Here is a 27,519-nt window from a genome sequence, read left to right on the forward strand (position 1 = left end):
GCGATCTTTATAAAACAAGCTGCATGGTTTCTTTTGAGTGTTTTTGTGGAAATTCATTTTATAGAAAGCAAACGTTTTACATTACAGTCATAAAAAATGTGTATGCCACTGAGTTAGGCTGGAGGACCCTGAGCACTGCATACATATAAAGAACAGGAAACGCATGAAGTCATAGTTAAAGGACATAATGCTGGTCCATTCATGATATTACACACAGCAAGCATTTAATGCTAAATGCGAGTGGACTGCAATGTTGCAGGAAAACCTGAAATATTGTTCCTACAGACAAACTGCATACAAATCTAAGCAAGTATCATTTCTCCTGCTTATTTTTAAGTCAGGTAATTGGCTCCATAATATCATGTATGTAAATAAACCCTAGACAAGACCTACAGTTTCCCTCCCCCCATTGAAGCCTAGCTGCTGAGTGAGTGCTGGCAGCTACTGCAATGATAACCAGTGTCATTCTGTCACATTGCACATGTAGCTGTGATTGGACTTAATACTTTCCCTGTATTTTGTGCATTTGCTTGCTGTAGATGCTGCAGTATATGTTAGCACATACTTTTGTCGGTAACACTTCAAAGATCGTGACACATATAGGACTAAAAAGGTCTAAACTTGGACCATATTGTCATTTGTTTATATTTTATAGTGAAGTGTGTAGATATTGTTGATATACGCTGTACCTACTTAGGAGAACCGTGCTATTTACCCAGCAGTACCAGACAATACTGTGTAGGAAACATGCTTACTAATAAGCTAGGCTAATAGGGAAGCAATTAATGTTGTTCCTTGGTTTTATTTTTTCCTAGGAGTGGGAATGAGGAAAAGCTCATGGCTCTGCTTACTCCTTTAAATGTGAACTGTCATGCCAGCGATGGGCGCAAGGTGAGCACGGCACACACACCCCATACCTCTCATCATGGGCTATATGTTTTGTTTTTACTGTGTTTAAGGTTTGTTGCAAAGCAAATTTCTCTTGGTAGCATTTTAGGTTACAAATATTGTATTGTCATTTGTTGGGGTAAAAGGGGGAACATCAAAAGAGTTTCATGTAATCTAGTCAACCCCAGACATTTATTACAAAATAATATCTAATACCACAATTATTTAGATTAGTTTTGGATGGATTTCTTAATACATTAACATTTATCACGCATTATATTCACTTTGGCCACCAATGTGTAATGGTCTGTCTGGTTCCTGATACAGCTATTGGACGTTCCTGGTCTGGTCTTTATGGCCATCTGGGCACCTGTAACCACCATTTTGTTTTTCTGTTCATAATTCCACACATTAAGGTCTATTCCTGCTTGTGGCTTTGAACAAAATCTCTTTCTAGATTTGTTTTTGTGATACACACATACTTTGCTGCGTATAAAAATTATTTAAATATAAATTACTGTTTTCCCTTTGACTTTCGCACTTGAATATGAATTATGGATACATTTCCAGAATAAACTCAAGGAATGTCTTTTGTAATGTTATTGTGCCTTCTAGACACACCAATACAATCCTCAGTCCGATCACCCGATATCAGGTGATTGGGCCGACAATTGCGTAGGTGTGCATGCAGGAGCTTTGGCAGTTAGACGTCTTATAACGCTCCTGCAACGATCTAATATTTGTTTTCTCAACCTCCAGCTCCCATAGAAGCCCATGCACACTGAGCTATTTCTAACACACAGGGTCAAGTCCTCGGCTGATTGGGAGCGTTTCCCCGATCAGCCGAGTGGACGCAAAGGTGTGTACCCTGCTTACGGTATTGACCAGTATTAGTGCTTTTAGCATTCTTTATCTCCTGATTATCCATATGTAGCCAGATTTATGGTGGGTATGGATAGAACAGAATAATTAAAGCTGATGTAGGAGATATTCTCATGTGAGGCAACTCTATATGACTATATAACTTCTATATGAAATAAAGTTCTGGAAGTTATAAATATGAAAAATATTTTCACTTCTGCAGATGCTCACACAAGCTGTGAATATGATAGGTGATTTGGTTGTCTTAAGCTGGGTACACACCATATGATGGTGCGACGCCCGATGTATCCGATACATCCCGCGCACCATATACACTCCACGAACCGGCGTACGACGGTGAGGGCATGACATACACACACAGTAAATCCAGCAAATTGTGCAGAAAGAGGTTCTGGGAAGTTTGGTGCTGTCTGCACTCACCTTGTTGACCACTAGGCAGGCCAGAAGCCAGGACCCAGGAAGTACTCAGTTATTTAAATAACGGGCGGCTCTGCTGCCTCTGGCCGCCCTTTTTTTTGATGAGTTAGGAGCCTCCTAATAAGAGGACTAGAACGGTGCCTGGGTGAGGAGCCTACTGCCTGCCGATGGGGTGCCGCCCTAGCAGATGCAGACACCTCCTGGATTTTCAGACTTACTTGCTTTGTCCTTAATTTACTCTGGGACTGGGAGTCTGGCCTGCCGAGGGGCGCCAACGCAGTGGCTAGCAGATGCATGCAGAAGTCTCTTCCGAGTCCTCTGGTCTGGAACTCCTCTCCAACCGCGCAGCGCATTGCGAGTGCGACGTGACATCATGACGTCACGTCGCCCAGCAGCTGCCCATACAAGCAAAGGAGCCGCGGCCCGCCCCCAACACAATGGTGCAGTGTAGGTAGCTGTGACACAGTCTGACTCCCACCTGCCCTCCCGAGCTTAAATTTGCATGTCGCTGGCAGCGGCCAGATCTGGGCGCCCTAATTGGCCATGTAACCAGCTATAGCACCGGCCCTGCGTGCAGGACTACAGATTGTATGATGAAATGAACGACTGCTCAGTAGTACACACTATATAATATTTACGATATATCATTCCGATCCTTGTTAGGATGATATATTGTATAGTGTACCCACTTTAGTCTAATGTAGGTAGACCTATGCAAGCATGTTGATCTAAAGCTATTGCTTTGTCTTGACAAAATATGATTGATTCTTACATGACTTAGATTGAAGTGACTGGTAAGGTCCATTTAATAAGAACTTGCTAGCTCCATACTAGCAATAAGGTGAATGATACTGCTCACAGTGGTGGGTTGTAGCACAGACCGGTTAGGTAGAGATGACCATGAGCTTTAATTATTCAAAATGTCGCTATTCAAGGGATGATCACAAAATCCATGGGAGTAAGTATGTTAGTGCTTTAAGTCTATGGTTTCAACTTGTTCATTTAATTTTATTTGCTTGGTACTGATTTTACAAATGTTTTTTTTTTCTGTATGTGATAGATCTGTGTTTAATATTTAGTTTCCTTTGCTCTTAAAAAGCTTACACATCTGTATGTACACCATGCACTATATGCTCTTCTGCTGAATGTGATAAATTGTGTACGAGTGCTCATATGATTGCCGCAAGCAATACAGTTAAGGTCTTTGACCTTAAGAGTGCTCTAAAAGTACTGTGCATATAAATCAGTATTAAAGGGACACTGGCATAAAAGTTTATTTATTTTTATCAGTGTTACAACTGGAATTGCTTTGTCTGTTTTAAAGCTTTTAACAGTAGTTTGGTCTCATCTTGTGATCACTCTTGCTCTGTTCAGCCAAGTGTTGCTTCAGAGAATGCAGTTAATTAGTGATGATGAAGATCCCTACTGTTGCGGCACCTGGAAAACAAACTGAGAACTTCAGAGAGAAATAGATAACTGTATAGTTGCTTTTTAGTGATCTGAGGGGCCTTTGTATCAAGCAGTGCAAACAGTGGAGAAGTTGCCCATAACAACCATTCAGCTATGAAGTAGCATTTATCAAATACAGTCTGTAAAATAATAGGTAGAAGCTGATTGGTTGCTATGGGCAACTTGTCCACTTCTCCACTCTCTTCACTGCTGGATACATATACCCCTTAATGACAAAAAGGCACTAAAAACTGCTTGCTTCAAAGCTACTGTATGTTAAACATCTCTATTACACACTATCTTGAAACTATCCCTTTAATTGTTGTTTGCATTACTTAACTTTTTTAGCGTTTGTTACATCAGTGTTGGGACACCACCACTGTCATGGTCCCTGACAACCCCTTAGTCACTCAGGTCACATTTGCTTTTGTTATATTGGCCTTTTCAACCTTAAATGTAGTTAATAAGTTTATTATAAGCCAAAATGAGCAAATGAAGGAGGCGGAAAACTTCAGTAAATAAACAAGTGGGAAAAAAGAAGACATAATTGGTTTGATATAATTAGAAAAGTACATATTTAGTCATAGATAGGGGCATTAACCTTTCTAGTGCCGTCTTATTTAGAACCATGCAATTGCACTTCTAGAATCCCACCCAAGTTTATTTGATGGAATTGGACCTGAAACTGTCAGTAATATATGGCACCAATTTACAAAAGGACCTGACAGTAAAAATATTTCCCAATCTTCTCTCTGTAAAATCTGTATTCTAAATAAATATTCTTCTACTTTTTTTTTATAAAAGTTATAAGTTACCCTCTTCCAATGCTAGTGGGGATTGAGCTCTTGGTGTACACAGCTCCAGATGCTTTGGGATTCTATATATCTGGGTTATTGTTTGAGGAATGTTGGGTTTCCACAAGCAGTTAGGCATCCACGGGGCAAACACCTTTTTTTTTCTTTTTTCAACCGTAATGTCCACCACAAAAAAACAAAAGTCCATCCACTTGCAATACCCACTCTTAACTGTCTGCCTACACCTTTATAGTGTGATCTGTACCATCTAACTGTAAAGCTGCATACACACACAACGATTTTGTTACCAACGATTTTATGAACGATTTTCTGTCAGATTATCTGTCAGATTTCTTAAAGTGTAATGAACTATTTTTTTGAACTACAAACGATTTTTGCATATTCCCTTAATGAAAATCGTTGGGTTGACAGGTCTGACTGAACTACAAACTATAAATGTGAACGTGCATGAACGATAATCGTTCATCGTTTGACTCGGAAAGTGAACAATTTTTTCAAACTGTTATCGTTAAACGATATCGTTTAACGATAATCGTTCAAAAAATCGTTGTGTGTGTATGCAGCGTTAGTATTAACTCTGCCAAGGTACTCATCAATTGACCTTAGTACATGTCTCTTGACATGTATCTGCATGATGTTTTTTTTGTTTGTTTTGTTTTTTTGCTTATTTTCAAAATTGGGAAATTTCTGTGTAAAAATAAACAAAAACAAACAAGATCTATGCCATTGCTATATTTTTCTGGAAATGCCACCCAAATGCCAGTGCTATCACTAGAATAGAGTTGACCTCCATGACAAATTAATGTAGTAAATCATTGTGGAAAGCTGCAAAACATGTTTACTGGGTTCAGACGTTCAAGATTGCTTCAAAGCAATGAAATGGAAAAAAGACAAACAAGCAACATTATATGCTCGTACAAATAATGAAATGTATGCACCCTTTCAAAATGATAGGAAATCTCCTGAGTCAGTACTATTGTAAGCAGGGGTGCTCAACATGCTGCCCTCCAGCTGTTGTGGAACTACACATCCCAACATGTCCTGCCTAAGTTTTAGCATTCCCTAATAGCAAAACTCTGGCAGGGCATGCTGGGATGTGTGCACTCTGCATGATATCGGTATCACACCATTCCAGGGCCATGATACAAGTGTCCGCAGCTAGTTTTAGCTGTGTAACAAAATAAAAAAAATCAGAAAAATAAATACTTGCCTTTCTGGCTTTAACTGAACAAAATTCTCCCTCTCTAAGGGCTAGTTTACACATGACGGATTTGTCTGTCCAGCAAAAAACCTGACATTATTTTTTCCGTTCAATTTCAGTAGAAGTGACAAAGACACTAGGGCTTGAACACTGCATGGTTACAGCCGTGATGACCACTGACTAGGATGACTGCCGTGTCGTGCCGTCTCCACAACTTAGTGCCTCACATAACTTTATGCTTTCACACACAGATTTCCGATGTCTGGTGACCTTGTAGTCAGTGCATGTTTCATCCGAAAAAAATCCGTTGCTTGTGAAAGGATGTCATCCGTCCACCGTCCGGGAAAAAAAAAAAAGTTGTTTTTTTTCCCCTGGACAGACAAAACCTTTGTGTGTTAAATGAGCCTTAGGGCTATTTCACACCAGCCGGTTTTCATCGGCCAGCCGTTTTTTTTTTCAGGCACTCAGTGCCTTTTACATGCAATGGCTTTGAGACGTTTTTAATGGTTGTTTTTTTCCTCATCTATTGGGCATGCGCAGCACCAGCAGTACAAGCCGGCCGGCACGTGTGAAAGGAAACATTGTATACTATACTCCACTGACTTGCAGGGACGGCATGGCAGCTATCCTTCTCAGTGGATATTCGCGGCTGTAACACTGCGACCATGCCGTGCCCATGCCGTCTGAAAGGACCCACCAGTTTTCTTGTTTAATTAAATTTTCCACCCGGCAAAAAAAAAGTCTGTATTTTTACCGACCGGTCAAAACCGGCAGGTGTGAAATTGCCCTTAGGGTGGTAAAACCTTGTGTCCACCTCACACAAAATATCTTTTAAGTGCAGAATTTACATAAAGACATAGCAGTCTCTCAACAGGTCTCTCAGCCTGCTCCCTAGGTAGTGATAGAGACTGCCCAGAGAAATTGATGCACCTTTTATAAGTCTCTCATAGGTGGTCTGGCAATCAAGGCTGAGGACTGAATTTGAGGACCTGTCATATAAGCAGTCTTCCATGTGTAGTGAGTAACTGAACGTGGGTAACGCAAAATTGTATTTCAAAGGGAGTAAATTAAACAAATAGGTGTTAGCTCAGAATTTAAACAAGCAGTGGTCAAACTGAATAATGACAATTATCATCTGTGTAAAGTTAAGGTTGTCATTGTGAGGTTATTTCTACATGCAGACCAAAGGTTGGTAACCAATAATGGGATAAAATAGATAAACCAGTGCAAGTAACCATACTTTTACAAATGTGTCCTCACACTATTGCTGAAGTCGTGCCAAACAATTCTTCATGACTTGCCAGGTCCTGTGCGACTAGTCTTTCGCATAGCATCTTTGTACCCAAAAATGTGTCTTAGGGCCTGATTCAGAGCCGGACGCTATTTACGGACGGTCGTTCTAAAAAAGGGGCCGGATATTTAAATTGAGCGCTCGATCTTTGCGGTGTGTTGACGCCTCTATGTCTGAGCGAGTGTTCGAAAAATGCGCTCGCTATTTTGTAAGGACGCCCCTTTGCCGTTCGCATCACACGTCATCTCCGGTATTTATTAGATCGGGAGCATCGAAAGGCATCTGAGCTGCTCGCAGTGGTTGTGGTAGGATTTTCTTACCGCTATCACTGTGAGCAGTTCAGGCTAAAAGACAACCAAGTGACGTGGTCGATGACGCTCCTTTACTAATTATGCACTCCCATTAAACGCCCTTTTGACCATTAGGTACGCCTGCGTTCGGATCTCCACTCCCCCGTTTTCAAGCACCTTCCCCTGTTACCACCCACAAACGGTACATTCTGTCAATCAAATTAGCAGCCCCTCGCTGTTTTACGAGCGCACGATTTCCGACCGCAATGACTGGTTTGCGCATTACGACCCATGCGCAGTTGTACGAACATCGCTCATAGCGAACGAGCGCCCGCTTACGAGCGGCTCTGAATCAGGCCCTTAGTTGCAGTGTGATGCTACAAAACCACTTAATGAGACTGCACTGATTAATTAGATATGTGTCACTTGTACACCTGTGTGCAACGGAGTCTGAATCTTGAACTTCCCCAGCAATTGACAAATGCAATATTGATAAAATACAGGATTGGGTTGGAGATTGTACTGATAGAAAGTCCACCAATGGCTATTTATTTTGTTATACTGTGGAGGACCAGTCAGTCGGACTATCAGCAGCAGTCACCTCTATCGGATTCTTCAACACAGGCAGAACATGCTGCAATGACACATGCAGGTCAAGATGCAAAAATGATTGAGACAGCTGTCTTTCCACTTGGTACAGCAGACAACCTTGCACTGGCACATACAGAGAATGACTCATAAATGTTAAGTATCATTTCTTGAGACACCTTTAAGGACAAGTTCTTCATGGCTACAGTACTCTGAGGACATGATTGCAGACCCCAAAAGCTATTGTGACAAAATGGTTTAGTGGAGTAAGTCTCGGCTATGGATGTGTCCTTACACATCTTTGCTACAGTTGCGCCAAAAAGCCATGCCAGGTCTCATGAGATTCTGCTAGCGTCAGGTGTCTTTTTTTCCCCCAAAATGCGCATAAGCCGCGATGCAGCTAGGACGCACCAGCTGATTCATTTGATATGTGACACTTATGTATATCTATGTGCGACTGAGTCAGTGAATCTGTGTACAAGTGCTACATTGTAGCGGCCGCAGCTTTTTCATTCCAAGTTCCGTTGTGGTTCATATACTGTACAAACTCAGATGCACACAAATATACACGTGTCGCATATCAAATTAATCGGCACAGTCTGCCGATGCATCCTAGTCACACCATATTGCGATTTAGATGCATTTTTGGCAAAAAGGCACCCTACACTAGCAGAGTAGCACTGAACCTGGCGGCTCACTCACGCCAGGCAAGTCTCGCTGTGTGGCATATTGAGGCTAGATGTATAAGGACACATCTGTATGTAGGTAACTAGAAGACAGTACACTGTCACAACAAATAAAGTCAAGTGTGTATTTATATTTTACACTGGGGAAAAACATGACTAGAAATTTGCTTCCCTCCAAAGTTTAAATGGAAGGAGCAAAATCACATTAAAAGTATAGGATTAGACTAGCTCGGAGCTGCTGTGGTAATGGGTGCAAACCCTTTTTCTTATTTGAATACTCTAACTTCACCAAATTAAAACTGCTTTTTACACCAAACAAATATAGAATTTTGTGCCATCTCCATATGTAGTAAGGAATGTCCTCAATCTGCTTATTTTTCCCATTTCCCATTCTGCTCTCCCAGAAACTGCCATATTGCTAATTAAACCCATTATTTTGGCAGGAATCTATCTACACACGCTTGTGTAAATCGAGGAGCTCTCTACAGTTTGGGAAATGACCCCCCTGTATATGTTCTATAACAAGTAAATGCAGCTTCAAAGTTAGCAAAATTGTTTCACACTAAAATACACAATGTAACAAACATTTCCTAATCTTCATCTCAAAGGGGCTGCAACCTGTATCTGTACAGTGTGCTACGTAGTGGACAAATATGGGCATTAAGCATCTAACTTAAAAGAATGTATTTTACTATGTGCACTTAATTACTTTCATGTGTATGACTTGGCTGCTACTATTAATAGGCTGAATTTACTATAGACATTTGTTGCTTTTAATATCCTGAACTGTTGAAACCCTAAAATGAGTTTGAATTAAAGATATTGGCATAGGCAAACAGTTGCAAATTTCTAGTATTCCTGATATATATTTTACTTAATGTAACTTATGCAAATTGTATATGTGCATAGGGGTTGTCTTAGGTTTATGGTACATATTGTACTTAAATTGCTTTTAAAAAAAATCCAGAACATGTTGCTAATATCTATCTTGGTATGTAACTTGAATATTTAATTACGGTAGTTAACATTTAAACACGTTTAAAGTAGGGATGTGCAGGCTCGGATAGGTTCGAGTTTGCACGTTGAGTTCGGATTTTTCCCTCCAAAAAAACGGAACTCAGAAAGAGGCTAAACGTCATCTTACATGGACGAACATCATCATTCCTGGACTTTTGTCCAGGAATGATGATGTTCGTCCATGTAAGATGACGTTTAGCCTCTTTCTGAGTTCCGTTTTTTTGGAGGGAAAAATCCGAACTCAACGTGCAAACTCGAACCTATCCGAGCCTGCACATCCCTAGTTTAAAGTAGACAAATTGGTACAAATATTTCCCTTAATGTCTGATATATTATAAAGAAACCCAGATTAGTAACAATTAAAAAATAGTGCAAGTAGTATAGTTAGAGAGCGCATTTATGATTTGTTAATCAGTTACTAACTAAAGCTCACCATACACTGCACAATCAGTGCAGACCTGGTGGACAGATGAGAGGGAGGAGTCATGGCTCGATAATTAGAGTGCCTCCATGCACAACACAATGTATGGATCCAATCTCTATTTAAAGCATGAAATTAGCTTGCCTACCATAGAGACTACAGGTATGACAACCAAGCCAAACAATCCAGTGCATTTTTCAGATGTTTTCAGGATGTGAATGATTACCATTCGGGTACATAGACACTGAATGATAACTGTTCAATCCAGTAATTAATTTAGCTGGTTTGTACGATTATCGTGCAGTGTATGGCCAGCTTAACTATAAACGTGTGCCAGAAAAAGCCAAACCATACAAAATAGAGTACAGATTATTCTTCTTACTGGTTTCATACTTGCACAAATTTAATTGAAGCTAAATATATATGTTCATCCCTTCTGTAGACCAATCAAGTAGTATTTATTGGGTATACAATCGGAAAGCCGGCTGCCTTAATACCGGCAGCCGGCTTCCCGACTGTCATAACCTGGCGAGGGTGAAATGCCGGGCGTCTAGATGTAGACGCCTGACATTTCCTCTGACGCTGGGAGACCGGCCCCTGGCATCCTGATCGAAGGGATGCCGGGTGCCGCAGGGGGGGAGGGTTAGGTTTAGGGCACCGGGGGGGGGTACTTAGCTTTAGACACCCCCCCCAGGAGGGTTAGGGTTAGGCTAGGGGGAGGGAGGGTTAGGGTTAGGCACCCCCGGGGGGGACTTGGGTGTAGGCAGCGGGGAAGGGGGGAGGTTAGGGTTAGGCACCCCTAAGGAGGGTTAGGGGGTTAGGTTAGTCAATACTTACCTATCGACGATCGGGCTTTCCATCGCTGTCGGGCTTCCGCTGCCGGGAACTCTGCTTTGGTCGGCCAGGCGCTGCCGGGAATCGAACCGCCGGCCATGTGGCCGGCGGTATTTCATACAGATTCCATTTATTGCACAAGGGGGGGCATCTTTTATAGCCAGCTAATGTGCCAGTCTGGTAGCTGCACAGTCAGAGCTGGAGGGAGGCCCCACCCATTACCGCTCTCACCAGCTGCCTAACAGACACAGCCTTTTTTTCCCACCAAACTGAGCTTCCCCTTCCAGAAGAGAAAATTCCAAGCAGGGTGCCCCCTTCCCCATGAGACAGTCCCCAGACAGAGAGATGGGAGAAAGATGGCGAGGTAGAGAAAGAGAGACTGAGAAGATAAATTGATGGGAGAACGATGAGGGCTCGCCCTCCCTCAGAGGGATGGGAAGGTGGGAATAATAGCTAGCGATCTAACAAATGATGGTGGCAAAATAATAATGGTATTAAATGTTCTGCTTATTTCTGCAAACTTCATAAATTCCGAAAATCAATTGTGTGGAGATGCTATATGCTTCTGCATGAAATCACTAACTGTTTTAAACCGTGCATTTGTATAAGTGAAAGTTTTTTTGTTTTTTTTTAGGCAGGAGCACAATTATGGCATTTTGGTTGACTCTATGACAGAGCTTACTTGGTTTGTTTAGATATGTGCTATACAAGATAGAGATTTCTAAACGTCGAATAACATACAAGACCAACAATGTTTGTTAATACAGGTTGAGTCTCCCATATCCAAATATTCCGAAATACAGAATATTTTTAGCACGACTGACAAAGTAAAACCTTTACTTTCTGATGGTTCAATGTACACAAACTTTAAGGCACAAAATTATTAAAATACAGTATAAAATAACCTTCAGGCTGTGTGTATAAGGTGTCTATGAAACATAAGTGAATTTCATGTATGTACACAAACTGTTTTTGATACAAAAAATTATTAAAAATATTATATAAAATGACCTGCAGGCTATGTGTATAAGGTGTATATATAACATAAATGCATTCTGTGTTTAGATTTGGGTCCAATTTCCAAGATAACTCATTATGGTATGCAAATATTCCAAACAACTGAATACTCCAATATCCAAAATACCCCTGGTCCCAGGCATTTTGGATATGGGAGACTCAACCTGTAGTTATTCATATATTTTAGCTATGTAACTTGACTGCTAGCTATAAATTTATTTTGACATACCGTACTTTCTTTGATTATAAAGAAATAACTGTTGATTTCAATGCATTAAATAGCTTATTATGAGAAGTGAAACACTTTAGCAGGTGTATTTTGGTTTCCCCATCAGCCAATGAATCATATAACGCTTTCATAATAGAATGTAGTCATCATGTGTAATTTTGTCTTTATGGAGGCATAAGCAGTAAGTGGTAACATTTAAAATTGATATTCACACATAACTAATAGCCGTGTGTGTGTGTATTTATATATATATATATGTGTGTGTGTATATATATATATATATATATATATATATATATTTTTCTTTCTTACAAAGGAATCTTACAAAGGCAAACTGTGCAGTATGATAAAGCTACACATAATCATAATGTCATACTTATTGATTTACACACAGCTTGAAAAAGACAGCAACTGTGGAGTGAAAACCTATCTTGGAATTCTTCCCAAATGTAATACTAGTATGAAGCATTTCATAATAAGCCTCAAATAATTGTATCATCGCGGATTTATTATCCTAGGACATATGTTAAAAATAAAGTAAAGTTAATTACTTATACAGGCGCCTTTGGAAATCTGTCATTTCGTTAGGGGTGTTTGGTCACTGTTACCTCTAAAACAGCTTTTTCCGGATTGAGAGGGAGGTTCAGAACTCCTATAGGGGGCTCCTATATCGGGACAATTGGAAGATATGTTTTTCTCTCAGCAGATTTAAGGGGGTATTCAATTAGGCTGCGAAAAGTCGGAATAGGCGATAATTTATGGCCAATGACGTCATTTTCGCCTATTTCAATTATCCCCGTATTCAATTTCAAAGACTTTTCGCAGGTTCAAAAAGATTTTGAATAAAAATCGGGTATTACTTTTCACTATGTATTACATGGTAAAAAAAAGTGCAGAATTGGGGTTTAGGAGTGCAGGCTTTAAAAAAATAGCCCTGCATCCCTGGAAATAGCCCCAAAAAACGAACTGTTAAAAAAAAAATAGGGACACCCCAAAAAAATTATTTTAATTTTGGGGTAAAAAAAAAAAATGGGGAACAGTGTTTAAAAATGGCACAATAGGTTCAGGGGTATTCTGTAAGTATGCGGCAGGCGTTTTCTAGAATAGGCTACTAGCAGCAGGCGCATTTTTGCAGAATTTTTACAAAATAAGTTTAGGGACCACTTTTTAAAACGAAAAAAAAAACCTAAGTACTCTTCTGCATCACTTCTTTAATGTCCGGAAAAAAAACACCTACCGCGGCTATTTAAAAATGCAGAACACATTCAGCAGGGCTAAACGGGGGTACCCACAGTGATCCCCCATGTCTGGACATCATTAGGGGGGTCCCTGGATTAATTCCCGAACATCCCCCGATTTTTCCTGATACTTACCTTTCTGCAGACTCCTGTTTTCGCCAGTTCCAAATTGAATACGGGGTTAAAGCGGGCACGCGCCCGATACTTTATCCCCAGAAAAGCTCCGATGTGGAGTGAAAACTCCAGCATGGACCTTTCGCTCCCTAATGGAATACGGGCCTTAGTTGATGTCCCTCACCCTTATGAATGGCTCATGAGAATGCAAGGCCTACTATTTTGACAGCGTTTCTTTAAAATGTGTACATGACAGCAAAACACGGTTTATAGAACTAACATTGAAATAAAAATTGCTTACCAGTCACAAAAAAACTTTCATTGCTTAGGATAATTATTTCTTCATGTATCACAGATTTATGGGTTGAAAAAAATATGGTTGGATTTCAGTTCAGTACCAAATTATGGTCATGAAAGGTTATTGCTGTAGTGCAATAAAAATATTCTGCTACAATGTAATGCTGAGCTGAAAAAGGCTGTCAGTTTGCAGGATCTATGGCAGATGGTGTCAGTATGGTTCTATCCACAGCTGAGGAAACAAGGATTATGTTGCCTTCATTTCAACATATACAAGCCTCTAGCAAAATCAGGCTTTTACGTAAGGTAGAATCTGCTTATATGTAAATATGTATTCACATTTAAAAGTAAATGACTTATATTGTTATTGCTGTGTCTTAATTTGTAATTTTAAAGGCTCTATCTAAATCCATAACTAGATTGGCACAGCTTTAGCATACTTACGTGCTGTTTGGTAATGGACATATTTGCCTGACATTTGAGGCTGGTGTCTTAGAAGGGATGTAGTCAGAATGCCGTCCGCCGGAATGCCGACACTGAAAGCCCGGCGTGGCACTAAAGATAGGCATCTAAATACTGACGGCTATGATTATCCCCACGCCGAAATCCCGACACCTGTCATACCGAAAGTAGATAAGCCGGGTGTCGGGAGCTGTTAGCCGCTGGGGGGGACTTAGGGTTAGGCACCCCCCCAGGAGTGTTAGGGTTAGGCTAGGGGAAGGGGTGTTAGGCACCACCGGGGGGGAGGTTAGGGTTGGGCACCCCCCCGAAATGGTTAGGTTTAGGGTGCGGGGAGGTGGGTTAGGGTTAGGCATCATGAGGGGGGATTTAGGGTTAGGTACCCCCCAGGGGAGGGTTGGGGAAGGAGAGGGGCGGTTTAACTATACTTACCAGCCGGCATCTGGATTTTCTGCTGTCAGGATTTGAACTGGCAGCTTTTAAGTCATCGGTATTTAATATCCAACCCCCTTAGAAAACTATTCTGCGCCTTAACCCTAAACAGTTTAAACAGTTTTTTACGGGTGTATTGTAGGGTGTACGGGTGTATTGTAGGGTGTACAGGTGTATTGTAGGGTGTACAGGTGTTAGGCAGAAGTGAAATGTCTTCATTTCTAACTTTGGGTAAACCACCCATAATCAATAGAGCTCTGTTATAGTGATGCAATGATGTTTAATATAGAAAACATTACCAGGTTAAACTACCAACAAACAGGTTAAAAAAATGGTGTATACTGTCTGCAACATATTTATAATACAAAAAAAAGCTTTGTTTTCCCCCTACGACTTTAAATTAAATCCTTAATACAATTGTAGAGTTGGGCCCATGGCCATTTGCGTGGTTAGTAGACCTGTTTATTACCACCTTATGTGTGCTGGTGTTTGACTTTTTTTTGTCTCTTATGTACTCTATATGACACTTCATTACATGACATTCTGTATGCCAAATAGGGTTATGCAACTTTGATAATCAGTATTTACATTGTCAAGCCACATCTGTATTCTGTCATTGGGCATGAGCATAGACATTTGTGTGCCTAAAGGTGCATATACAATGAACGATGTGCTGTATGAACAATATTGGTGAACGGTTTCCCTTGAACTTTCTGCAGTACAGGACAAATGATATTGGGTGTACACACTGAAAGATATCTTTCAGTGAAGTCATCCTGCCTCATCTCTGAATAGGCAACTGTTGACAATATCGTCCAAATTGGCCTGCATGTACGGACGACCAAAGATGATGATATCGTCCAGCGGGAACGCGCATCGTTGGTCGTTCACTGCATACACACTGAACAATATGAATGATATATCGTTGAACGATATCGTTATCTTTAATATCGTTCAAAGATATTGTCTGGTGTGTATGCCCCATAAATATACAGCTGTTATGGAGTTGGATGCATCTTGCTGTACATGTGACAGATCATACACGCTGACCTTTTTTTTTTTTTCACGCAGACTGAATTTTTAAGTGAAAGTTCAGAACACAAAATATATCAAACTTTAAGTCTCTAAGTACACAACTTAGGACCAAGCATTAAAACATCTACTGGTTGTTTTTTTTCAATAACATAACTCTGCTTGGTTGTTTGGTTGCTATAGTGTCACATACTGCACTCTCCTGTTCTTTTGAGAGGATGGTGTGACAAATAGTTAATTACAGGAAAAAAAAAACTGTTGTTTCTAAAATCATTAATATTCCTCTCTCTTTGTGTAATCTTTTTATTAAAAATTTAAAAATAGTGATATACATATGAAACAGGCATCTGAAAACAGCCTTTAAAATTTGAACATGGCTAAATTGATATTAATGTGGTCACGATCAACCTTATGAATAGAAGGTTAAAGAGTATCATTATAAGAGGACTAGGAATTCAAACAAAGATTGCGGAGTTAAGAGGGGATGACGGAAGTGATAAGTGGGGGAGTCCTGTCTGAAAATATTATAGAATTTAAACTTCTGCATTCTTAGACCGTTGTGGAGGAACAGGATTAGTATCCAGGGTCATTAAAGTAGCAGAGGTGGGCCATTTACTAATCATTCAAATAGAGACCAGAATAGTAGACCTTTCTCAGTCAAAATTGTGTTTTTTTTTAAGTTGGCTTCCCATTTGTACATCTAACATATACAGCTGCTATGTAGATGGATGTATCTTGAGATACCTGCAAGACTGACCATCAGTGCAGTAACTAGGGTATTTGGAGCCCAGGGCAAGTTAAGAAATGGAGGCCCCCACCAAAGTAGGTGCACGCGTGCGCCAAGGGCGAAAAAGTGGTCACATGCCACAATGAGCATGGTCACTGGAAAATGGGGGCGTGTCAACATGACACACCACTGTTTCTCGTCACTCTGGGAACATTCCTTTCCATTCCATATGCACCTTAATGCCCCAAGTAGTAGACCCCTCTTGCAATGCCCACTGTAGTAGTGCCCCTTTTGCAATGTCCCCAGTACTAGTGTCCCAATACAGTGCCCCCAGTAGTGCCCCTTATACAGTGTTTCCAGTAGTGGTGCCCCTTATGCAGTGCCCCGTATGTAGTGCCCCAGAAGTAGTCCCCCTGTATATAGTGATCCCAGTAGTAGTCCCCCCCCCCCCCCCCCGCAGCAGTGCCAGACAAAAAGACACACAAAAAAAATCACTTACCTGAATCCCTACTCCTCTGTCCTCCCCTCCATACTCCCGGGCCGGTCCGCTCTGACTTCTCTCATATCAGCCACCGCTGGAGGAAGATGGAGCTCATCAGTGGGCTCCAGCCCTACGTCAGTGGGTGCAGCAGTCAATGAGTGTACGTCTGACTCTCATTGGCTGCCAAAACAAACACACTGCTGCCAGGTAGAATGAGTGTACTAGCTGGCTACGGTGTTTGTTACGGTGTAGTGCGGACCACACATTGACGTTATAGGAAGCCGTAGTGCCACTTATAATGGCCTCAGCCAGAGATCTGGCTGTTGGATAATGTTTATAGAACTATGGTCTTGACTTGGCAGATCCAGACATCCACCAGGAGGTTGCTCTTCTGGAATATCCTGGTAAGTTTCAGAGCCTGCAATTCACAACTGTTTGGTGATCTGTTATTTGACCGTAGACAGGGCCATTACAGAACCAGGCTCTCATGTATCAGAGTGAAAGGTGGGCTGAGATTCGCAGGGTCCAGAAAAGTGCTTCCAAAGACTACGATTCTGCTTATGCTTTGAATTAAAAAGTTTTTAAAGACTCAGTGGAAGTAGGTTGCTACCCCTTTCTAGTGGAAAACTGCTGACACGTTCTTATACTGGGACGTGCCCACTTATATGCATTTTTAACTATTTCTCACATTGCCATCTACCCTTTGTGTCTCTCTGCAAATACAGAGATGCAAGTTTGTTGGTGTAGACCATGGTGAATTCCCACTGTAATATTTTAGTGATACTTGACTAGCTTACTAGCGTAACATAGTGCAGAGAGGCGTCCCGGGGGACATACATTTGAAATCTGGGCCTGCGCATGGTTAACATTCTTTTAAAATGTATTATTAGTATTTGAGGACTACGATTGAGTAACCTTGCAGTATGTGATTTCGGAACTGGAACTTAATTAGCTAGCTCTTGTACGCTTCATCAGCATTATTATTACAATTGCAAATATTTTAATTAGAAAAAAGTGTGTCCCCTAAACATAGTGAGATATTAAATATAAAATACATGCCAATAACTGGCGTTTTCAAGCCATGCATAACCGTGGAACTACCAGCATTTCATTAGGAATGTAGCAAAAAAGATAGCAGTATTATCAATGAGATTGATGCTCTGTCTAACATGAGGCTGTCCATAAGAACCATCATCACTATTTAGACACTGGGCTATGATTTTTACCAACACTGTAAAACCAGGCCATTTTAGAGCAGGTTAATATCTCTCCTATTTGTTAGGGTCATTAAAAACCTCTTATGATATTTCCTAAGCTTTTAAGCAGAATGGATATGCCAAATAAATTCTCTTATCTAACAAATGTCATTCTTCTGAAATTGTATATACTTTCAGGAAGATCTAAGCTGCCAGCTAAAAGAATTGCTTAAAATGTGGCTGATAATGTCAGTGAGTTGTAGAGTCGATAACCTTATTCTGCTTGCTTTTTGGCTAGACTGAAAATGCATGTAATGACACTTGTGTTCAGTTTTTATCATTCAGAATCGCCTGTACAGTATAATCAAACATGGTTATACACCCTGCGTATGGTGGCACAATGGTTAAGCATTGCTTCCTCATAGCACTGGAGACATGGGTTTGTTGCCAACCATGGTCTTGTATGTTCTACCCATGCATGCATGGGTTTCCTCCAGCTGCTCTGCTTCCCTCCCACACTCCAAAATCTTACTGGTATGTTATTGGGCTTCTGGCAAAAGTAACTTGAGTTTGTGTCCATGCCATAGGGGTTTTTGACACACACTGGGGAAGGGAATGATAGTCACTGTTAAGGATTGCGTAATATATGGGCACTGTTAAGGGCAAGGATTTAGAGTAATATATGCAGATCATGGTGCAGCAACATTTAGGATGGTATCCAATTAGCCCCGATTCTTTTTTTCTGGGGGCGAAAAACTGGGATTTTTTTGCTGATGTTTTTTTCCTACATATCCTATTTCAGACGAATAAAATAGGATATTTCGACCGAAAACACACAGGTCTGTGAGCTTATCACAGTTCATGTGTTTTCGCCATTTCGGCGGTGAAAAAACTGCACTTTTCTTAGATTATTTTTCAGAACACATCAGGTCCCGAAAAAACCCATGATAAGTACCGGCATCATGCGGCACTTTGGGGCTAATTGGATAGTCCCACAATGATCCATTAGCAGCGCTACTTTAGCGATGCTAATTGGATATCCCCCTTTAATGTAGAAATTTCCATAAACCTTCATGAAATCTTACTTGGTGGTAAGGCCACTCACAAACCCATGATCCTTAATCACCTCCATCTCGCACACTGCTAACTCTAATGAGGAGGTTTCAGTGTGGGGGAAGACCTGGGTTAATTTTTAAATGTTATTTAATGTTGTGTTCCAAATATAAGAAAAAAAAATGTTCTGATTCCAAGCGTTCAGGAATATAGATCCTATGCTTGTGTATAATACTTTACATGAGAGTAATACCCCTTTCACATCGCTATTGGCGGGTTCGCACCCGGTATTTGTACACGAGGCGATCCTGGGTGCGATCTACCGGAGACCCCTTTCAGACTAGCGGGCCAACCCGGCAATAGTGCCGGGTCGATTGCCGGGTCGATTAAGTCACCGCCATCGCTGCTGATGATCTCAGCTCCAAGCACCACCATTCTTTGGTTGATCTGGATGTGTGCTTCACAATCGTTATGTTGGGAGATGAAATTCATATTTTCTTGATATTTGGAGCTATTATGCCCTTTATGTGCCCGTGTCCCTGCTGGAGATCAGTCATCAATGAAGCTTTATGATGCCACCATCCTCTTCATTCTTCCAACGTACGTATGGTGTTTTGACTGTTAAGCTGTGCTGTCACAAAACACATCTTTTAGTTTTAAGGCCAAGAAGTTCAACCCTGGTCTCATCAGAGCATAAGACATTTTCCCACATGGTTTGGGGTGAGTATATTTATATTGGCTTGAATGTTATTTTTTGGGATACATGGTTCCATCTTTCCTACCTTTATAGCCCAGATAGTGCAGAATGCAGGAGATTGTCACATGCAGGGAGTGACCAATTCCTGCCAGTAATTATTGCAGCTCCTAATGTTGTAGACCGCAAGGTATCCTCACTGAGTTTTCTCATGACCTGTCCATCGGAGGACTTAGTTGCAGTGTATTCTCTACCTCTAGTATATATTCAACGTTAGTTGAGTATTAAAATCCAGGAACCTGTATAGCATAATATTTCTAATCCTTGTCACATCCGGTCCGCTAGGTTTTATTTCTTGTGTATATGCTAATGAATAAGATAAATATTTGGAGATGTTTGTGTTATCCGTAACAACGAACCATACAGACTCTTTGTAATTTGTTTGTGGTTATAGGATTGTTTCTTGTCCATTTCACTCTCCCTGATAAATCTTAAATAGGTGCCTCCATACCAATGTACATCTGCTACATATTAATTATGCTTTATGATTCATCTGAACAAACAGTTTTAGTAAGTAATCAGTTACATAAATATTGAAATGCTAGTAAAGAAAAAATAGAAATTGTGGGTGGGTGTGTTATGCTGTAACATACGTACAATTTCCAATTAACAGTTTTCTTTACTAACTTCAGTGCAAATACTCCCATGTATTTTTCAAAGTCTAATCCACTACTTGTCGGGTTTTAGTGTCTGGATTTCCTTGTAAAACGCATAATGTAGGAAAGAAACACTTCAGAGAAAAGTAATACTTACCATCTGTTTAATTGGAGAGTTAAGCTGGATGTTCAGACTTTTTCCACAAGTCTACAATGAGCTCTACATGCTAAAATGAATATAGAAGCCAAACCAGAAAATACAGGATAAGACAGCAGTCATTCGTGATTGTCATGTTAAGTGTATAGCGGTTTACACAATATAGTGCTGCAGTCTTATTCCTCACCGGGCTTTAATTGTATATCAGTGTTAATTTAATTGTGGGTAGAAAAAAATCAGAGGCTGTTAAAATCCCCTCATTAGAATGACTGTACTGCAATGAGACTTGTTGCTTGAGAAAAAAATGAGTGGTCAGTGTCCGCTAAAGTAGCAATAATTTATAAACAGAGTAATGGATTCTTTAATTATGCTGCGTTCAGAGAAATGAGTAAATTATGTAATTTCGAGACTAACTTTTCACCTATTATTAAAGCAAAGTATAAGTAAGTACAAGGATGTGGCACTTTCACTTACCTGTAATTACCCAGTTCGTTGTGCATGATAAATGGGATCACAACTCAAATGAATAGGATTAGAACTAAAGCTCAGTTTGCATGTGTCAAGGGAAATATTTGTGCATGGTTTCTTCTTCCAAAGTCCTCATACAAGATGTGCTTTTGTTTTCTTTCTTTCTTACTTACTAAGTGATCAGAACTTAAAAGGTTCACAACTAAAAACTTTACATTAAAATATAATTAGCAAATGGGAGTTGAGTTGGAAAATAAGCGAGTATTTAAACACTTCCCTCCAATCGTCTTTACGTGCAGGTTTTGCTGCCTCCAATTGTCCATGTTACCCTCAGGTTCCGGTGAAGCTGCCAAGTATTGTTGCTTATAGTTCCTGGTGACAATCGCTTACACGCACAAGTGAGTCAGGATTTTCACACTGATGACACAAAAATAGTGATGTGGCCACTGATCATCCTCAGTATACAGAAACCCAGGCAGCAGCAAGGGGAATACAAATACTCTTTTTTAACAAAATGCCAGGTCCGACCCAGGTTTTTAAACACTGTTCCAACCTGTGCCACAGTCAGACCCCTTTCACACTGCATCTGGGACCCGGATGCTTCCCAGGTAGACTCCGTTCAGACTGAATCCGTGTCTGCCCTGCATGTTGTTAGAAATGGATGTTTTTTAGCCTCACAAAGATGAGGTAATAAAAGGGGATGGTGACTGCTCACTGACCTGCATTAATCATGGCCGACAAGTTACCACTGTGTAGCCTGGAGTTCTTGAGTTTTTGCTGATTACTGCTGTTTGGCATCTTTAATAGTACCTGTCATTTGTTTGTGGATCTCCTCCTTTCCTCTTATTGCCAGCAGCTCCCTGACTCTGTGTCCGCCCAGTTAGCCATGCTGTGTGCTCTATGGGGCGCTGTTAGAGGACATCATCTTTGAGCGCACCAGAAGCTCCTTTCAGCGGCTTTTTGCGTGACCCAGATTGGATAACCTGGTTCGCAACGTTCACACTGCACCATTACCCAAGACTGCTCTGGGTTCAAACCATGGGGGCGATTCAATTCAACGCGAATTGAGTAGTGCCAGGAGCGAGCTCCCGGAGCTATTCAATTCAGTGCGCTGTGTAGTCGGAGAATGCCGGTTATCGCGCCTTAACAAGGGTGTTAAGTCGCGTTAACCGGCATTTTCTGACCAAAGTGCCTAGCGCGCAGCTATTAGCGCCGCGCTAAGCAGAAAAACAACTGCGCGCCCGGCACTTTGGTCGGATTTCCCCTCGCATCTCCAGGGGGGTGCGAGAAGAAATCCTTAGCGCGCCCAAACAGCGAGGTGTATTGAATTGCTTCGGGAACTCCCTCCCGCGGCTAATCAAAATCGCGTTGAATTGAATCGCCCCCCATGGGACTACCAGGGTCGGATTCCCGGGTAACGCAACCAGAGTTGCACCGGCAATAACCAAGATTATAAGTTTGGTGGACAAGGGGAATAAATGACATAACATGGAAAAAGTAAATTGTTTGAAAGCAAAATAATGGATATATATTTTAGGGGGAAAAAACTTGGTATTTTTTTATTGTGGTAAATACTTCAGTATGTATCTGGAAATATATGTATAATCATCATTATTATTATTATTATTATTTTCAGTCTACACCTTTACACTTGGCTGCAGGATACAACAGAGTCCGGATTGTCCAGCTGCTCCTTCAGCATGGAGCTGATGTACATGCAAAGGACAAAGGGTAAGCACGGTATTACACAACCATTTCATGTTAAAGGTTACTTACACACTGAACTTAAATGTTTATATTAAAGGGATTTTATACACTTGGACAACCCCACCTTAATGTAATCTGCTACCCATTCTGTCTGTATGTAATACATTAGTATAATGGTATAAAGCAAAGCTCAACATTTGAGGTGATTTTGATATGAATTGCATCTAATGTGGCTTGTTGTAGTGAATTGTGGTGTTTGGCTTACAATCCTGTTAGGTCATTTGAGAAGGACTCTTTTCATGGTAGTGTTTTGCTTTGAACAAAAAGGAAAAGAAAACAACATTATTACACTTGGCCAGCAAACCGCCCTTAAGGTTGGATAAAGGAATCCGGCGCACGGAAACCCGGCGATTAGAATCCCGACAGGGTTAGGATACCGATACTTGTAGTTCAGTAGTGTTCCCGCTAGGCTGTTTTAGCGGGGCGCGGCGCCCTGCCCTCCTTCTGGAGGGCAAAAAGCACCCTGCCCTCCAGGAGGAGGGCAAAAAGCGCCCTGCCCTAACAGCCTGCGGGAGCCGTTCTCACCCGCGGGACGCAGTGTCCCGCGGGTGGACAAACATGCGGTGACCCGGTCACCACCGGAGAATAGACACCGGGCGCATGCGCCCGGCGTCTATTCTCCCTTTCTGTAGCGCTTGGGGGCTGCCCGGCATGTCCGTAAGCGCCGGGCACGCCCCCAAGTATGACGAAAAGGGACGCGTCTTATAGACACGCCCCTTTTCATAACCACGCCCCCTTTTCGGACACGCGCGCGCCTATGGCGCGCGCACAACATTGCCCTCTCTAGCTCCGGCTCCCTGCCTGCTGCCGGAGCTAGAGGGAACACTAGTTCAGTATCCTATCCCTCACCCTAACCCTCCCTCCCTGGTGCCTAAACTTAACCTCCCCTACTAGTAACTAACCTCCCCCTAGTGCCTAACCCCTAATCCCAATAGTTACCGTCTGGATGCCAGCGCCAGGATTCTGACAGGTGTCGGGATTGCGGCGGCATTCTCAGCGCCTGTATTTTGACTGGATCCCCTTCCTGGATAGTGTTGCTGCTATGGCCCATTGTATTTGTGGTACAGACATCAAAATATTGTTATGTTGAGCTCTCCGGACACATACTTATTTCTAATGTACTCTTTTGACTTGTCTAGGTACAGTGCAATTTTAACCTGAACATTGACCAAGTATAAGTAGATGAATGAAACACAATGTTCTGGTAGAATTAGACACTTTGATGTTTTTTATTTGCTGCCGGGATTTGGAAGCATTGGGTTCATATCCAGGTTACTAACAATTCACGCACCTCAGCAGTTCTCAGCTATTAAATGTGCTGAACTGCTCTTTACAGCTTTGTTTATTACATTTGTGTGTGACACACATTAATAGATACCTTGTGGCCTTTATAACCCTTTAGATATGTTACACTTCTACCTACTTTGATAATATAGACCCCTCATTATTTTGCATTAGTGTGCGGTGAGACAAGGCAATGCATTTAGTAAAAGGCACAAGCCCACATGTTAAGGTGTGAGACTAAATGGAATATATTGTACAACTGGATGATTCTTACATTCATTTATTTAAGATCACATTTAACCTTGTTCCATTTTAAATTGGAAAATAGTGTAGTCATTACTTTTCATGTTTTTTTTTGCCAATGGGACAGTTTCCAATTACTAGAAGTAAGCCAATATTCATTCTCTTTGGCTCAGTGGTTCTCAAACTTTGTCCTCAGGACCCCCCACAGTTCATATTTTCCAGGTTACCCAGCAGGTGCACAGGTGTATTCATTACTCTCAGACACATTTTAAAAGATCCACAGATGGAGATAATTATTTAATTTGTAATTCTGTGAGGAGACATGGAAAACATGCACTGTTTGGGGTCCTGAGGACCTAGTTTGAGAACCTGTGCTCTAGCTCCAACATGACAGGTGGTCTGCTAAATGCAGTTTAGCTGGTTTGCCCTACTAATTGCCCTTATGGAACTAGGCACACTTTACTTCTACAACATGCAGTAACCAGGAGATCTTTTATTCAACCTTGACAAAAATCTTTACAGCTGATGCTTAAAGTAGCAGTTTCATTTTAATTGGTAATTGCGATATGATTAGGTGTGTGTTTTATTAATTGCCGTTTAGAAAGTTCTTTAATTAAATTGTCTACAGTAAAGCACGTTCCAGGTGTCTTGATTCTAATGTAAAAATGAAATCATGCATTAGATGAATGGGAACTCCCCTAGATCAAAAAGGTCTTAGATGTCCAATAATTCCCCCACTTTACAGCTGTATTCACGGGGCAATGACAGCCCTGCCCCTTCCTTACTGCCTGCCTATTGGTTGTCCCAGCTGGTGTTTAGGATTTAAACTGTAATGGACACTACTGTTGTTACTGTTGTCAATGAAGAGTACTAGCCATCAGTCCATATACAGCAATTTCATTTGTTATATATAATTAATGCTAATATGCTCCTCATGACCTCATCATATTATATAATAAACATTAGGTACAATTATTTACCAATGCCCTTTTCCCTACCCATTTGCCTACAAATAATAAATATATATCACATATGTAAGCCCTGTATTCCCTGACAGGGCTATGTGCAGCCCAGAAAGGTCCTTTATTTATTTTAATATCAGGTCAGCTTTAAGTTAAACTTATGCTGGGTACACACTGGACACTATATAGTCTGTACAGTTGGCAAAAGATATATCGTTCCAAATGTTGGCCAGAGTGTACACACGAGATACCTGTAAACCACTCAGCTATATTGCATCAGCTGTGCAACATAGCCGATGCAATAAATCTGAAAGAGAGATTGTGCACATCTGGACCGACCTATATGCTGGCGGCAAGAACCGAACCAGCGACAATGACGTGACAACTGTTTCCTGTGGCCAGACATGTGGGTCAGCCGATTGGTAACTCTGTATGCACATACCGTTTGTGCAGACCACTTACCAAATCGTTGGAGCGGTCGGTCTATCGGGAGGATGGCAAGTCCATTATTCGGGGGGTGTACCCCACATTAGAGTAAGTCACTTTTAACTCGTACATTCATTACCATCTTAATAATAAACAGTTGTGTACTATAATCGTGGTATGTTAACTGAGACTACCGGTAGATTACAGTTTATTAAAGGACACACAGGTTTATTTACTAAGCAAGCTACCATTCTAGTTTAAGCCTGAAACTTAAAACTGCAATGCTTTAACACACAGGGCTATTCAATTACAGCCTCCTTGCGCGGTAAATTACACACTAACGTGAGTTAACCCATAGGATCCGTGACAAGTTGACGGAGCTATGGGTTAACACATTCGCGGCACAGATCCTCAGGCTCAAACTGAAATCCGTGTTAACTGCAGATCGTGGGCTGCTGCGGGCTATAATTTAATAGCCCTGGCAGATCAATAGCCCGCAGTAATTAACCGCGGCTAATTGCATCCGGCCCAAAGACATCGTTTTTCATATAAAAACACCATTTCATGGAAACACATCCCAATCTACAGAATGGGAAAATTGTCCTAATCACGGGACAGTGGGACAGTCACCTGATGCATCCCTTTATTTTGAAAGAGGAATTGTGCTGGGCATTAGGTACGTTTTGGAAAATAGGGAACAAAATTTGTATTGGACAATTGTGTTTAATATAATATTTGCCAACCAAAATAGTGCTTTCTGATTTTGCTTTTTTTTTTTAGTTAGATTAGTCTTTTATTAAAAATTAATTTTTGCAGGTGCCTGTCTTTTTTTATATTGTGGGGCTACCTGATATAATAACCACTTAAACGGAAAAAAATTCAGAAATAATTTTGTGTAATCTGTGTCGCTAAAATTGTCACTTATGCTTTTGGCCTACTCACAATGACCTTACTTTGTAGTATAATTAAGTTTGTAAATGACAGCTTTGTAAATTGTAATAATGTTATCCAAGCAATTTAATGGACTTAAAAACAAATCCCTCAGCCAGAGGTGAAATTAGTATTTCTTGATCTATAGTGCAACAATATTTAGTCCCTCTGTAAAACCCAGCATATATAATGCTCTTAATTAATTTGGGCAGGGGTTAGGGTGCATATGAAACTACATCATGGACATAGAAATATACAGATACATTTGTAATTTTTCCCTAATTGTATGTACATTTAACAGTTTTTCTCTCTAATAGAATGCATTAATTTTGCAGCATGCACCACCACAGTACTAATTTTATATCTGGCTCTTGCAGAACATGCTGCATGAACCCAACAATCTTATTGCAATTGTTTTCCACACTGTTCTGACTGTGGTAAATAATAGCAGTATATGTAGGTCAAAACATTGTGTGGGTACTAGTACATTTAGGCTTGTTTTGGTGTGTGTGTGTGTGTGTGTATATAATATATATATGTGTGTGTATGTGTATATATATATATATATATATATAACGGGGTGCTGGCACTCACAAAGTCCGTGACATATATAGCGCCGGTGCCCTCCACGTCCCTGGCTCACTGGCATCAGGAAATCATGTAGACAGTAGCGGGGGTGGCGGTACTCATAGCGACTTGCAATGAAACGTTGATGTAACAGATTGAAGTGTGCTTCATTGCAAGCCGCTATGAGTGCCGCCACCCCCGCTATTGTCTATATATATATATATATATATATATATATATATATATATATATATATAATTTTTTTTTTTTTTTTTAAATAAAGATGTCTAAAATATACTCTAAAAAAATGT

General features: G+C 40.8%; 1 protein-coding gene across 2 annotated transcripts in view; it reads left to right on the top strand.

The window, feature by feature from the left end:
* The window catches only part of TNKS (tankyrase), a 252,832-nt gene that overhangs the window by 107,579 nt on the left and 117,734 nt on the right, over positions 1 to 27,519 (top strand). For both annotated transcript variants that reach the window (XM_088448391.1, XM_088448392.1), the window contains exons 5-6: positions 816 to 891; positions 22,666 to 22,760. In XM_088448391.1, the coding sequence (XP_088304517.1) occupies positions 816 to 891; positions 22,666 to 22,760 (171 nt within the window). The remainder of the gene's footprint in view (positions 1 to 815; positions 892 to 22,665; positions 22,761 to 27,519) is intronic.

This window comes from Taudactylus pleione, unplaced genomic scaffold (assembly GCF_031769625.1).
Source record: "Taudactylus pleione unplaced genomic scaffold, aTauple2 ptg000454l, whole genome shotgun sequence".
NCBI lineage: Eukaryota > Metazoa > Chordata > Amphibia > Anura > Myobatrachidae > Taudactylus > Taudactylus pleione.